We start from the raw sequence: 13,781 nt of genomic DNA, 5'->3' as shown, positions 1-13,781 counted from the left end.
CACAAAAAATACAAAATCAGTGCCAAGCCTTCGAGAAAAACTATTTTCAATAAAGTCTTTTCTAAATCTATACAGTCCATCTTGAACAGAGGCTTCATTCTATTTGGACTACTTCAAAGAAGGCTACATTACCTTTTTAAAAGTTTATGGACTATCTTAACTCAAGGTAAAGGCTAGTGCTAACCTATCAGTTTTTCCAAATAATAAATTAAATTTATTCATTTAGGGAAGAAATAGTTGAAGATTAATTCCTAATCTACTTTTTCAAAAATTCAAAAACAAGATAGAAGAAAACAGATTAAGTGAAAAGGATGTTTTCTTCTCTTTTTTCCGTAAGTCCCTTCATTTCTCCAACAAACCACTAAAAATAAACACATTTCCTTTTATTTAAAAGTGCACTAGTTGAGTATCTCTAACCTGAAAGAATGCTCGAGCTTCTTTATACCGACACTCAATGAACCTAGAGTGTGGTATTTCTTCTAAAAAGTGTACTGGATCTTTTGGAATGAGAACTTCTAGTCCATCAACAGTAACCTGCTGTAATTCTGGTCTGGAAAAAAAAAAGGTTAAGATTTATAACCAGAACAACTGGAAACCTCTTCAAAATATCAAACATTAGCGAAATAGCTAAATATGAAGCAGATTTTCTTCAATTACCTCAGATATCAATTAGCAGCTTCAGTAAGACCTGGAAAATCCGGTATCAAACACCAACTGTGTCTTACATATTTTAATTAATGTATTTTAAATGTTTTTAAAGATTTCTTTGAGAGACACACAGAGAGACAGTGCTCCCATTAACTGGTTCATTCCCCAAACGCAATGGCTGAAGCTGGGCTGGAGGCTGAAACTGGGAGCTGAAAACTCAATCCAGGTCTCCCACACAGTTATCAAGAATCCAGTCACTTGAGCCATCACTACTGCCTCCCAGGGTCTGCTTTCATAGGAAACTAGAGTCAGGAGTCAGAGCTTCGGATCAAACCCAGGCACTCAGATGCAGAATGCAGGTGTCTTAAATGCAAGCTAAACACCCACTCCCAAAACATTTTTATATCTGGTCTTATACACTTTGGCATTTTAAAAGAAAAAAAAATGAAGTGATATAATTTATAACTATTAACTTACTTTTAGAGAAATATATGTTTTTAACACTTAAGACAATGTGAGTGCTGGCGCCACGGCTCACGGGGTTCTAGTCCCAGTCGGGGCACCAGATTCTGTCCCGGTTGCCCCTCTTCCAGGCCAGCTCTCTGCTGTGGCCAGGGAGTGCAGTGGAGGATGGCCCAAGTGCTTGGGCCCTGCACCCCATGGGAGACCAGGATAAGTACCCAGCTCCTGCCATCGGATCAGCGCGCTGGCCGCGGCGGCCATTGGAGGGTGAACCAATGGCAAAGGAAGACCTTTCTTTTTTTTTTTTTTTTATTTTTGACAGGCAGAGTGGACAGTGAGAGAGAGAGACAGAGAAAGGTCTTCCTTTGCCGTTGGTTCACCCTCCAATGGCCGCCGTGGCCGGCGCGCTGCGGCCGGCGCACCGCGCTGATCCGATGGCAGGAGCCAGGAGCCAGGTGCTTTTCCTGGTCTCCCATGGGGTGCAGGGCCCAAGCACTTGGGCCATCCTCCACTGCACTCCCGGGCCACAGCAGAGGGCTGGCCTGGAAGAGGGGCAACCGGGACAGAATCCGGCGCCCCGACCGGGACTAGAACCCGGTGTGCCGGCGCTGCTAGGTGGAGGATTAGCCTATTGAGCCGCGGCGCCGGCTTAAGGAAGACCTTTCTCTCTGTCTCTCTCTCTCACTGTCCACTCTGCCTGTCAAAAAATAAATAAATAAATAAAAATAAATGTAAAAATTTAAAAAAAGCAAATGGTAACTCAATAAAAAAAAAAAGGACAATGTGAGTAAATTATAATAGCCTGAGAGTCTCACTAATGAAAAAAATATTAATCTGGTAATCAGTCTTAGATATTTTGGGTCCCCTATTCTACAAATATTCTTTGAGAGTTTTATATAAAATTGTAAAATGTAGAGATGGCATTTATCTACTAGCATATTTAAATTTAATAAGTATTTGCTGATGACAATTTTGAACTTTACTGAATTATTAAACTTTGAAATAAATTTACAAGGCTTTAAAAAACTGAAAGATATTTTAAGAACCTTGTTTGAAATATGGAGTAAGAAAAATATGCATAAATGTATGAAGAGAATAATGTTTAATTTCAGACTAAAATAAGAGGTGCATAAATGAACAACAAAGTATTTTTCTCTACACCTTATTCTTTTTTAAGGTCACTTTATTTCTAAAACCTGATTTGGTTCAGAAAAGGTATCATTTCACATACATTAAAAAAAACACACACACAGAAGTCTCCAACATCTTACTCAGCTGCTTTTCAAATACGTGATTTAAAAAGGCTATCCTTACGTTCACATTTCCTTTACAGAAAAGAGAAAAGAGTAAAATGAGCATCCCAACAAAGAAATACACATACTGTCACACTTCTCAAGTTCAGCAGATAAGGACTGCTTCTCTATAAGAGTCCAATATACAGATTTGAATACGAAAATTTTTTCTAGTAAACTTTAAAGGAAAAGAAAAATGTTTACTGCTATCTCCACATCAGATTCTGGTATTTAAAGCACTATGTAACATCACTATTAGTGACTTCTAAAGGTGAAGAAAGTATAAGTCTAACTTAAGAAGGTCATACTCAGTGTCTAACTTCAAGAATTCTTTCTTCATCCTCCAACTGGTAGTATCATAAGCTATCATAATCATAATCAAATTTTATTTGAGAACTTCAAATAACTATTTATTATAAGACATATTTTTATTATTGTGAAAGCTAAGGATATATTTTTATATACAGTTTTCAAAAAACAGGAAGGAAAATATATATAACAAAAAGACACAGAATAATGAAGTTTTCACAGTTCTTTGTCCTACCTAATCACACTTCCTCCATTACCCCTACAGATAAACTCTATCCTGTCTTTTCTGGTACCTCTCCCTGCTTTTAATACTTTTACTATATAAATATCAATATACATCCATGAACATAATGTAGTCTGTGCTTTAACTTTTAATCAATGTATTTATAGTATCTGCATTATTTTGCCTTATTCAGTATTCATCATGCTATTGCACAAAGCTCTAGTTCATTCATTTCTCTGTTGTATGTAATGTAAATATATATATATATATATATGTATGTATGTATGTGTAGATGACAGAGCTTCAAAAAGTTCATGGAAAACAGAATTAGAAGACAACAAACCTTTTCCATGAACTTTTTTTTAAGATTTTATTTATTTATTTGAGAGGTAGAGTTACAGCGAGATGGAGAGACAGAGAGAAAGTTCTTCCATCCACTGGTGGTTCATTCCCCAAATGGCTACCACGGCCAGAGCCGTGCCGATCTGAAGCCAAGAGCCAGGTCCTTCTTCCTGGTCTCCCATGTGGCTGCAGCAGCCCAAGCACTTGGGCCATCCTCCAACGCTCTCTGAGGCCACAGCAGAGAGCTGGATTGGAAGAGGAGCAGCAGAGAGTAGAACCAGCACCCATATGGGATGCCAGCGCCACAGGCAGAGTTAAGATTAATCTATTGCACCCCGGTGCCGGCCCCTCCATGAACTTTTCTGAAGTCCCCTATTGTGTGTGTATAAATTTACTTATCCTTTTATTGTTGAAGGACATTTGAGCTCCTTCTAATTTGGGAACAGTAAAAACAATGTTATTGGAGTGGGCATCTGACCTAGAAGTTGAGATGCTGGTTAAGATGCTCGGCTCCCCTCCTGAGTCCAGCTTGCTGCTAATACTAATGCTGTGGTGATGGCTCAAGTGCTTGGGTTCCTGCCACCCATGTCAAAGTGGTGGACTGAGTTCCTGGCTTCTGGCTTTGCACTCCTCCACTCTCTGTTCTTGGACACTGTAGGCATTTAGGAAATAAACAGACAGATGGGAACTGGGGAGTAAACCAGCAGATGGGAGTGCTCTCTCTTTAGAAAAAAAGTTACCAAGAACATTTATGTGAATTACATATTATATTGTATTTTAATTAAAAAAGTAAATTAATTCATGACTGGACAACACTGATTTAATATTTCCCTTTTGATTCATAACTTACCTGTCAAAAGCTCCAGGATAACGACCAAACTGTAACCTTCGAAAAGGAACAAATTTCCTGTCAATGTGTCCTTTGAGTCGTAGGTGGCCATGCCAGAGGTAGTTACCACTTCTCTCATGAAAGACCACCAAATGGATGGCATGAGTGGCCAATTTGCAGATATAGTGCAGGGGGATTTCAGTTCCAGAAAGTGAGTCTATCCCATCAAGTCTAGGATCTTTGCTCTCAATCTTTAGACACTGAAATCCCATATTCTCAGCTATCTGAAACCAGCCTTCCTAAAACCAAAGAGAAATCAAAATTGAATATTTAAAACCAAATACTAGTAGCAAGACTAAAGTGATTCCAACACTGGATTAAGCCATATTCTTGGGACAATCTCTGTTTTGACAGGAGACTTTTAAAAGCGGTAAGTGGAAGGTAGTATTGAGAGAATAAAAGAACCCAGCAAAAAGAGGAACTATGCAGCAACAGAAGATACGTCCAAAGAGTCTCTTTATGGAAATTAATACAAAATGCTTCCCTGGAACAGGAATGCTAGTTTTAGTGTTCTCTGGTTAGTTTTTATAAAATAACCTTAATATAAGGATAGTACTTAACAGTACTTAAGAATTCTTAATTTAACTTCTAATCTTACTTTCAAAAGTATTTTTAAAAAATAGTTCTTTTGAGGCCAGCACTGTGGTGTAGGGTTATAAGGCCCCTGCCTGCAGTGCTGGCATCCCATGGGTGCCGGTCCATATCCCAGTTGCTCCACTTCCAAGGGAGAGAGAGAGAGAGAGAAGGCAGTTACATTGACACGTGGGACAGCTGCATCCCACAGAGTGCCTGGCTTGAGTACTGGTTCCTCTACTTGCACTCCAGTTTCCTACAAATGGGCACCCTGGGAGGCAGAAGGTGATGACTCAAGCACTTGGCCGCCCATATAGGATTCCTGGATTGAGTTCCAAGCTTCAAGCTGGGAACTGTTCTAGCCATGGCTGTTTCAGGTAGTTATCTGGGGGAGTGAACAAGCAAAGTGAGGCTCTCTCTACCTTTAATAGGAAAATAAAAATAATTTAAAAATTAAATCTGCTGAATAAAAGATAAATGTTTACTTACGAAGTATGAACAGAATGCTAGAACAACAAAGTACAAAGAGCTTTTAAAAAAGAAAAATATGATAATTTCAGAAAAATGACAAAATAAATTACTACTGTTAAAGATATTGTTGGTACACAGTTGGAGAAAGATGGAAAATCAGAACAAAGATAAGAAAATAAGACAATTCTCAAAGTCCATCATCCAAATAACAAAAGTTCATAAAGAAATAACTTTTTTTTCTCAATATTGTTGCTAGGGATTTTACCTAAATCAGTAAATCAAGAAAAGGAAAGTAGCTGTAAAAGTTTGAAAGCAAGAGACCAAACTGTCTTTTCTGTGCAAACAATACAATGGTCTACATTCAGAAAAAGAAATAAAGAGAATAAACTATTAGAGTGTACCTGTATAGTTCAGTAGCTGGAAAACAACATCTAAACAGATAAGCCAACAGCATTCCCATACACCTATAACAATGCCTTGGAAGAAGAAAACTGTTGCATCTACATACCCTCCATACACACACACATAACAAAAAAGATACGGCAGCAATAAATAAAACATTAAAAAGATGTGCAAATCTATAAGAAAAATTATGAAATTCTATTAAAAAGCACTAAAGGAACCTGAATTAAGAGATATTTCATGTTCATGGATGAGAAATCATATTTTTTTAAAATATTTACTTATTTGCAAGCCAGAGATAGAGACATAGATAGAGATTTTTTTTTTTTTTTTTTTTTTTTTGAAGGACAGAGTTATGGCAGGGGGTGTGGAGAGGGAGACATAGAGGTATTCCATCTGCTGGTTCACTCCCCAAATGGTTGCAACAGCCAGGGCAAGCCAGGCCAAAGTCAGGAGCAAGGGGCTTCATCCAGGTCTCCAATACAGGTGCAGGGGCCCAAGCACTTGGACCAGCTTCCATTGCTTTCCCAGGCACATTAGCAGGGAGCTGGAATTGGAGTGGAGCAGCCAGGACTTGAACTGGTACCCATATGGAATGCAAATGCTACAGATGGTGACTTAATTTGCTGCAACAGCACTGGCCCCAGAAATCATAATATCTTAACAGTGTCAAGAGATCGTGCAAGTTTTTTTTTTTTTTTTTTTAAAGATTTATTTATTTGAAAGTCAGAGTTAATACAGAGAGAAAAGGAGAGGCAGAGAGAGAAAGAGGTCTTCCATCTGCTGGTTCACTTCCCCAATTGGCCACAACGGCCAGAGCTGTGCTGATCCGAAGCTAGGAGCCAGGAGCTACTTCAGGGTCTCCCACAAGGGTGCAGGGCCCCAAATATTTGGGCAATCTTCTACTGCTTTCCCAGGCCACAGCAGAGCTGGATCGCAAGTGGAGTAGGTGGGTCTCAAACCTGCACCCACATGGTATGCCAGCACTGCAGGCAGCAGCTTAACCCCCTACACAACACAGGCCCCGCAAGCTTTTTCTTTTTATGCTCTGTGAATAAGCCTGACACAACCCAGGCACCTCTCTACTACCCCATCTGACAGTCAGCTATTCTGAAAAAGCAGGGCTACCTAGCTGATTGGCAGCTGCATAAGTGAGATTAGCTGAGATAGAAAGAAATGCCCAGCTGATTCCTAACCAATTACTAAATCACAGATTCCTAACCAATTACTAAGCCACTAAGTTTTGGGGTGGTTTGTTCAACAGTGGAAGCCAATCCATGTGAAGGTAAAATCTAAAACTTTATCAGATATGTAAGGTTTCAACCATCCATGTACCCCTTCACAGGAAGTTAGAAAGAACTGTTCATCCTTCGAATGATGTGACTAAAACAAGGAGAAAACAGAGGTTTTTGTCAAAAAGATAGACTTCCTAGAATACAATTACAAATAATACTAGCACAGCCCAGAGGTCTATTTTAGAGCAGAAAGATCAAAAGCTCCAGGATAAATGTCTCAAGGATGAAAAAAAGCAACTCAGAGATTCCTTGAGACATTTACAAATGAAAAAGTCATTGAGCTGGCATTGTGTCCTAGAGGGTTGAACCACTGCCTGCAGTATCAGCATCCCACAGGGGTGCTAGTTCGAGTCCCAGCTGCTCCACTTTCAACACAGCTCTTTGCTACTGTGCCTGGGAAAGCAGCAGAGGTTGGCCCAAGTGCTTGCACCTCCGAACCCACATGGGAGACATGGAAGAGCTTCTGGCTCCTCGATTTGGCCTGGCCCAGCCCTGGCCATTGCAGCTATCTGGGGAGTGAACCAGCGGATGGAAGACCTCTTTCTCTGTAATTCTGTTTTTCAAATAATTTTTTTTTTTTTAATAAAAGGTCATAAAGGAAGAGTTGAAAGTTGTTTACTATAGGAGTGGGAACAGGGGTGGGAGAGGAGAGGCGGATACTATTCTTTTACATTATGAACTTTATATTATTATTCATATTTTTAAACTTACTACTAGTATTATTTTGCTTAAAAATAAAAATTAAGCATTATTTTTTAACTTTTCCAGAGTTTAAACATTTTCAGGGGCCGGCGCTGTGGCATAGTGGGTAAAACCGCCGCCTGCAGCACCAGCATCCCATATGGGCACTGGTTCAAGTCCCAGCTGCTCCACTTCTGAACCAGCTCTCTGCTATGGCCTGGGAAAGCAGTAGAAGATGGCCCAAGTCCTTGGGCCCCTGCACCCTCATGGGAGACCTGGAAGAAGCTCCTGGCTCCTGGCTCCAGATAGGCACAGCTCCAGCCATTGCGGCCTATTAGGATGTGAACCAGCAGATGGAAGACTTCTCTTTCTCTGCCTCTCTGTAACTGACTTTCAAATAAATAAATAAATCATTTTAAAAAAACATTTTCAAAATATAAAATTAGGAGGAAAGAAAAATAAGCAAGCATCACTGCCTGCACAGAACTATAGGCCGAAAAGAAAAAAAAAGAAAACAGAAGGCTCATTCTCTTGATGCTCTGTGTAACCGTTTGGGCAATCAAAGACATCTGCAGCATAAACAGCTTTCAGACCATACCAACACCCTGGAAAGCGAGCTCCAACTAGTAGTGGTCAACATAACTAAGACAGCTCCTACCGCAGAACTACTGTACATCCCCTCAGAGGTGGCTACCTCATTAAATTCATTCAATCTTATGCTAATTTCCTTACTCAAATAACTTCTCAGAATGAACAACAGCAAAATCAAGAAGTTAGGTGTATTCCAAATAATGAAGAAAGCAAATTTTAGCATGTTTAATAGAGGTGTTGTTTGTGTTTTGTTTTGGACTACTGGTTGACTGTCTTGCAATCATTAAGCAGGATGGAAAGATAAGTTCAAATTTTTAGATACACCTAAGAAGCACTCTACTCAAGAATCAAGCCGGTACCATGCATCACCCAGAGAATGACAAAAACAGCACTACAAGTAGGAGATACTAAGTTCACAAATACTTTATGTGATACATTCTGAATATTTATCACCAGATTGCTGCCTACTTGCCTGTCTAGTAATATACAGGCTAAATACCTACCTATTCTTTACTCTTCCTCATAATTAGCAGATGTAATTATATAGTTCTATACAGTGAGATATATAACAGCAATTTACCAGAAAATTCTAACAAAATTTTTCCCTCAAAGAATAGATATATGTTATCATTCCTTCCTCTCATATTTTCTGCTTTGAACATAGTTATGATACCTGGAGCTATGAGAGCTATCTTGTGATGATAAGTCCAGCGAAGAGAGAATTTCGCAGATGTAAGCCTGACATCAGTGCATCAGTGGACAACAGTCATCAACATTTTAACTTCTTGTTTTATAAAGATGAATGAATGAATGAATGAATGAATGAAAGAGGGAGGGAGGGAGGGAGGGAGGGAGGGAGGGAGGAAGGAAGGAAGGAAGGAAGGAAGGAAGGAAGGAAGGAAGGAAGGAAAGGAAGGAAAGGAAAGAAAAGAAAGAAAGAAGGAAAGAAGGAAGGCAAGCAAGCAAGCAAGCAAGCCAGCCCTGTGCTTCAGCCATTATTTTGTTTGTTAGCTACAGACAGAAATATTTCTGCTACAGTTTATAAAAAGTTTGAAGAAAAATTTTAAATGCTTTCCATTTTAAATCAGTTTAATCCCACACTATTTGGAAAATGACATATATAACCATTATCTGAAAGGAAATCACCTTACCTCATTCTTCCATAGGTGATACTGTAGCGCAAATGCAGTGAAGTCTCTTGGAACACAGAAAAACTTGCATTCTGAGGTGGAGCCATGAGAAGTATTTTTGATGTGTTCAAAGTTTTTATTAATCAATTCCAAAATCAAAGGGTCAATAAGAAAAACTGGTACATTTTGGCTGGATGTTAGCATAATAAATTTTTTAACGGCACGCTGTTTGAGAGGCAAAGAATCCTGTTAATTTCACTAAACCAATAAAGCAACTTACTTTGCTTAATTTTTATTCTTTAGTTTTGTAAGAATATATAGTATTTACCCAACAGATACTATGTTTATCATTGCACTAAAACAAACAAATAACATATAAAGTCCCTACTCTCAAGGAGTACACAGTCTTTTAAAGCTATAATTTAAATGTATACAATATACTATCAGTAAGCTATTAAGTAACTGTAAGTCAAATGGATGAGGAAATCTTTATTAAGCAGATAGCATCTGAGATAAAATTTTGGACTTATAAGTTATTCTTTTGGTATTAGCTAAATCTTTTCCAATAAAAGTGAGGGAGAAAATAATCAGATATGCCAGTTTTTAAAAATTGTAAGGCCAGTCTTTCAAAACCAAACATCAATTCCATTTGCCACCTTTCTTCCTATTTGTAATGCTGCCTAATGACCTTTCTAAGCAAGAGAGACCAAAATACACTGCCTGCTTGGTCATTCCCATACACAGCTGATTTTTTTTTTTGACAGGCAGAGTGGATAGTGAGAAAGACAGAGAGAAAGGTCTTCCTTTTGCCGTTGGTTTACCCTCCAATGGCCGCCACGGCTGGCGCGCTGTGGCCAGCGCACCGCGCTGATCCGAAGGCAGGAGCCAGGTGCTTTTCCTGGTCTCCCATGGGGTGCAGGGCCCAAGCACTTGGGCCATCCTCTACTGCCTTCCTGGGCCACAGCAGAGAGCTGGCCTGGAAGAGGGGCAACCGGGAAAGAATCCGGCGCCCCAACCGGGACTAGAACCTGGGGTGCCGGCGCCGCTAGGTGGAGGATTAGCCTAGTGAGCCGCGGCGCCGGCCACACAGCTGATTTTTTAATAATACAACATTTTAAAATATAATTCTGTTGGGCAGTAAGTATTCTCTCCTCAGAAAACAAATTTCAAAGTTAGATGAAAGTGGCCAGTGTCGCGGCTCACTAGGCTAATCCTCCACCTGTGGCGCCGGTACCCCGGGTTCTAGTCCCAGTTGGGGCGCCGGTTCTGTCCCAGTTGCTCCTCTTCCAGTCCAGCTCTCTGCTGTGGCCCAGGAGCGCAGTGGAGGACGGTCCAAGTGCTTGGGCCCTGCACACGCATAGGGGGTCCAGGAGGAAGCATCTGGCTCCTGGCTTTGGATTGGTGCAGCGCACCAGCCGTAGTGGCCATGTGCAAGGTGAACCAACGGAGGGAAGACCTTTCTCTCTGTCTCTCTCTCTCTCTCACTGTCTAACTCTGCCTGCCAAAAAAATAAAAAAGTTAGATGAAAGCACACAAAAATCACACTTACAACTAGGTGATTCCAAGGAGTAGCAAAAATAAATAAAATAACTGGAATACATTATGGCTTAACAGCCTGCTTTAATGAAGATAATATCGAATTTAAAGGGATTGTATGGGGGCTGGCACTGTGGCACAGTGGGTGAAGCTATGCCTGTAGTGCCGGGATTCCATGTGGGCGCTGGTTCGAGTCCTAGCTGCTCTACTTCTGATCCAGCTTTCTGCTAAGGCCTAGGAAAGCAGTAGAAGATGGCCCAAGTCCTTGGGACCCTGCACCCGCATAGGGGACCCAGAAGAAGCTCCTGGCTCCTGATCAGCCCAGTTCCGGCCATTGCAGCCATCTGGGGAGTGAGCCAATGGATGGAAGACCTCTCTCTCTCTCTCTGGCTCTGGTTTTCTGCCTGTCAAACAAATAAATAAATAAATAAAGGTGATATATTTAAAAATAAATAAATAAATAAAGGAATTGTATGCCCATCAAAAAGGACCTTCATGGAATTAAGAACAAATACTTGTTTACAACATCTGCAGGAACTTATAAAAATACATACAAGATATAAACCAAGATATCTAGAGTCTATATCAGGAAAAAATTAGATTAAGAAATCATCTTTTATCATTTGCTCTTAATGCAGAATTCTGCAAATGCCAAGAATCTAACAATACCTGCCCTACAGTGTTGTCTGTTAGCTGGAGAAACAGCTAAATAAAAAGTTGGTTACAATAAACAACCTTAGACCAAAACAATTCCACAATTTAGATGAAATGGACAAATTTCTTAAAAATACTACTTGAAGCTACAGTAAGATACAACAGGAACTCTGAATTGCCCTATTACCTACTAGGGAAACTGAATTTGTTATTTAAAAAATAAAAACCCTTGGGGTCTGTTATCAGGATATAGTATGTAAAGCTGCCAGCTGAGACCCAGCATCCCTTATGGGTGCCGGTTCATGTTCAGTCTGTTCCACTTCCAATCCAGCTCCTTGCTAATGGCCTGGGAAAAGCAGCACAAGACGGCCCATGTACGTGGGCCTCTGTACCCATGTGGGAGACCCAGAAGAAGCTCTTGGTATTCTGGCCATCTGGTGAGGGATCCAGCAGATGGATGATCTCTCTGTGTGTCTCTTCCTCTCTCTCTGTAACTCTTTCCAAAATAAATAAATAAAAAAACTTAAAATAAAATAAAACTTCCCAAAACAATGACCAAAAACTCTGACAGTTCACCAGTGAATTCTATCAAAGTTTTAAGGAAAAGATGTTTTATGTTTCTACAAAAACCCTTTCAGAAAGCTGAGCAAGAGAGAATACTTGCCAACTGATACTATGAGGCCAGTATAATACTAACAGCAAAACCTGACAAAGACATTACCAAAAAAGAAAATTATAAACCACCATTTCTGATAAATGTACATTCAAAAATACTTAATATTACAAAATCAATTAAAGAAGAAAAATATAAATATTATGAACATGTTGTATTTATCACAAAAATGAAGTTAGCTTAGCATTTTAAAAATCAATGAAATGTACCATATTGATAGAATAAAGCAAAAAAACTATGATAATCTCAATTCAGAAAAATGTTTGACAAAATTTAATACCTATTCATGATTAAAACTCTCAGTAATAAGGCATAAGGAATTTGATAAAGGCCTCAACAACAACAACAACAAAAATCTGTTATTGAATTGTAGGAGTTCTTTATGTAACTTAGATACCAGTCCTTTTTCAGATACCTGTTTTGCAAATATTTTCTAGTTTGCAGTTATCCATCATGGTGTCTTTTGATGAGCAAAAGTTTTAAATAATTACATAGAAGGTACTTTAATATTTGCTGAATGAACCTCATTTTATTATTAAATACAAATTAGATGAACATATTTCTTGTTTCAACACAATTATTAATATAAATAGAGATTAGCACACTCATAATGTTCCTTGGAAACAGATATCCAATTGACTAAGTTCAATAAATTCTAAATCAACGTAACCTTCAATATTATCACCTGGCCTTCAATAACTTGTTTTGTTTACAAAACAAAAAATGTCTTGTTGAAAATTGGATATGCTGAGGCCATAACAGCCCATTCATCTATCTGTGTATTAAAATTTTATTAAAATCTACAAAGGGCTTGTCAGGATTTGTTCTTAGTAAAGGGCTAGTTACTATTTATTATCCTTTTCTAAGTGCTCTCACGTCTTCTACTTAATTACTAATTCTACAATTTCATCAGGGTTCAATATCACACTTATTGATAAGATTTTACCTTTGACTTTTTTTGAAACGATTAGAACAAAAACACCTTAGTACTTTCTCCTTTCCTTTTTATTTTACAAATATTATAGTGTTTTAGTAACTACATTTTTTTTTGTTCAGTATCCTGCAACGTAATTAATTAAGGTAAAAAGAGAAGTCAATGTAGTAAGCTACTCTTTATTTTCCTACTCATTTATCTTGGAAGCCAAACCTTTTTTAAAAAAAAGATCATTCTCCAGTGAAAAAGATGGGAGTCACCCTCCTTTTCTGTTATTTTAAGGCTTAAGCAATACAAAAATTTTTATTTTAAAATGTCAGTGAATTTATACCCCCTTTGATGACTCTACTAAAAGGTATGGAGATGCTGTCAGAAAGTGTTTAGTTAATACAAACAAAGCAAGATCTTCCATTCCACTGAAGCTATTACATCACTTAAATTTGTTTCTGTTTCTGAACTTGTTCTTAACAGTGCACCAAGTATATCATGCTTCCTTTTCCCCTCAGAGTACCCAAAATTCCTAAAGCAAACCATTTGGCATTTTTAATAATTTAATAATTGATATTTCTAAACCAAGTAGCTGAGGAGTCTGATAATAGGATATCCTGGACTTTACTTTTTTTTTTTTTTTTTGACAGGCAGAGTTAGTGAGAGAAAGAGAGAGAGAGAGAGAGAG

General features: G+C 38.7%; 1 protein-coding gene across 23 annotated transcripts in view; it reads right to left on the bottom strand.

Moving 5' to 3' along the window:
- FKTN (fukutin) overlaps positions 1 to 13,781 on the bottom strand; it is a 108,553-nt gene that overhangs the window by 71,564 nt on the left and 23,208 nt on the right. For all 23 annotated transcript variants that reach the window (XM_070055202.1, XM_070055200.1, XM_070055199.1 and 20 more), the window contains 3 exons: positions 9,330 to 9,533; positions 4,127 to 4,404; positions 418 to 550 (listed from right to left, as the gene is read on the bottom strand). In XM_070055202.1, the coding sequence (XP_069911303.1) occupies positions 418 to 550; positions 4,127 to 4,404; positions 9,330 to 9,533 (615 nt within the window). The remainder of the gene's footprint in view (positions 1 to 417; positions 551 to 4,126; positions 4,405 to 9,329; positions 9,534 to 13,781) is intronic.

The sequence above is a fragment of the Oryctolagus cuniculus genome, chromosome 1, assembly GCF_964237555.1.
Source record: "Oryctolagus cuniculus chromosome 1, mOryCun1.1, whole genome shotgun sequence".
NCBI classification, from domain to species: domain Eukaryota; kingdom Metazoa; phylum Chordata; class Mammalia; order Lagomorpha; family Leporidae; genus Oryctolagus; species Oryctolagus cuniculus.
This window is presented reverse-complemented; position numbering and strand designations above follow the sequence as displayed.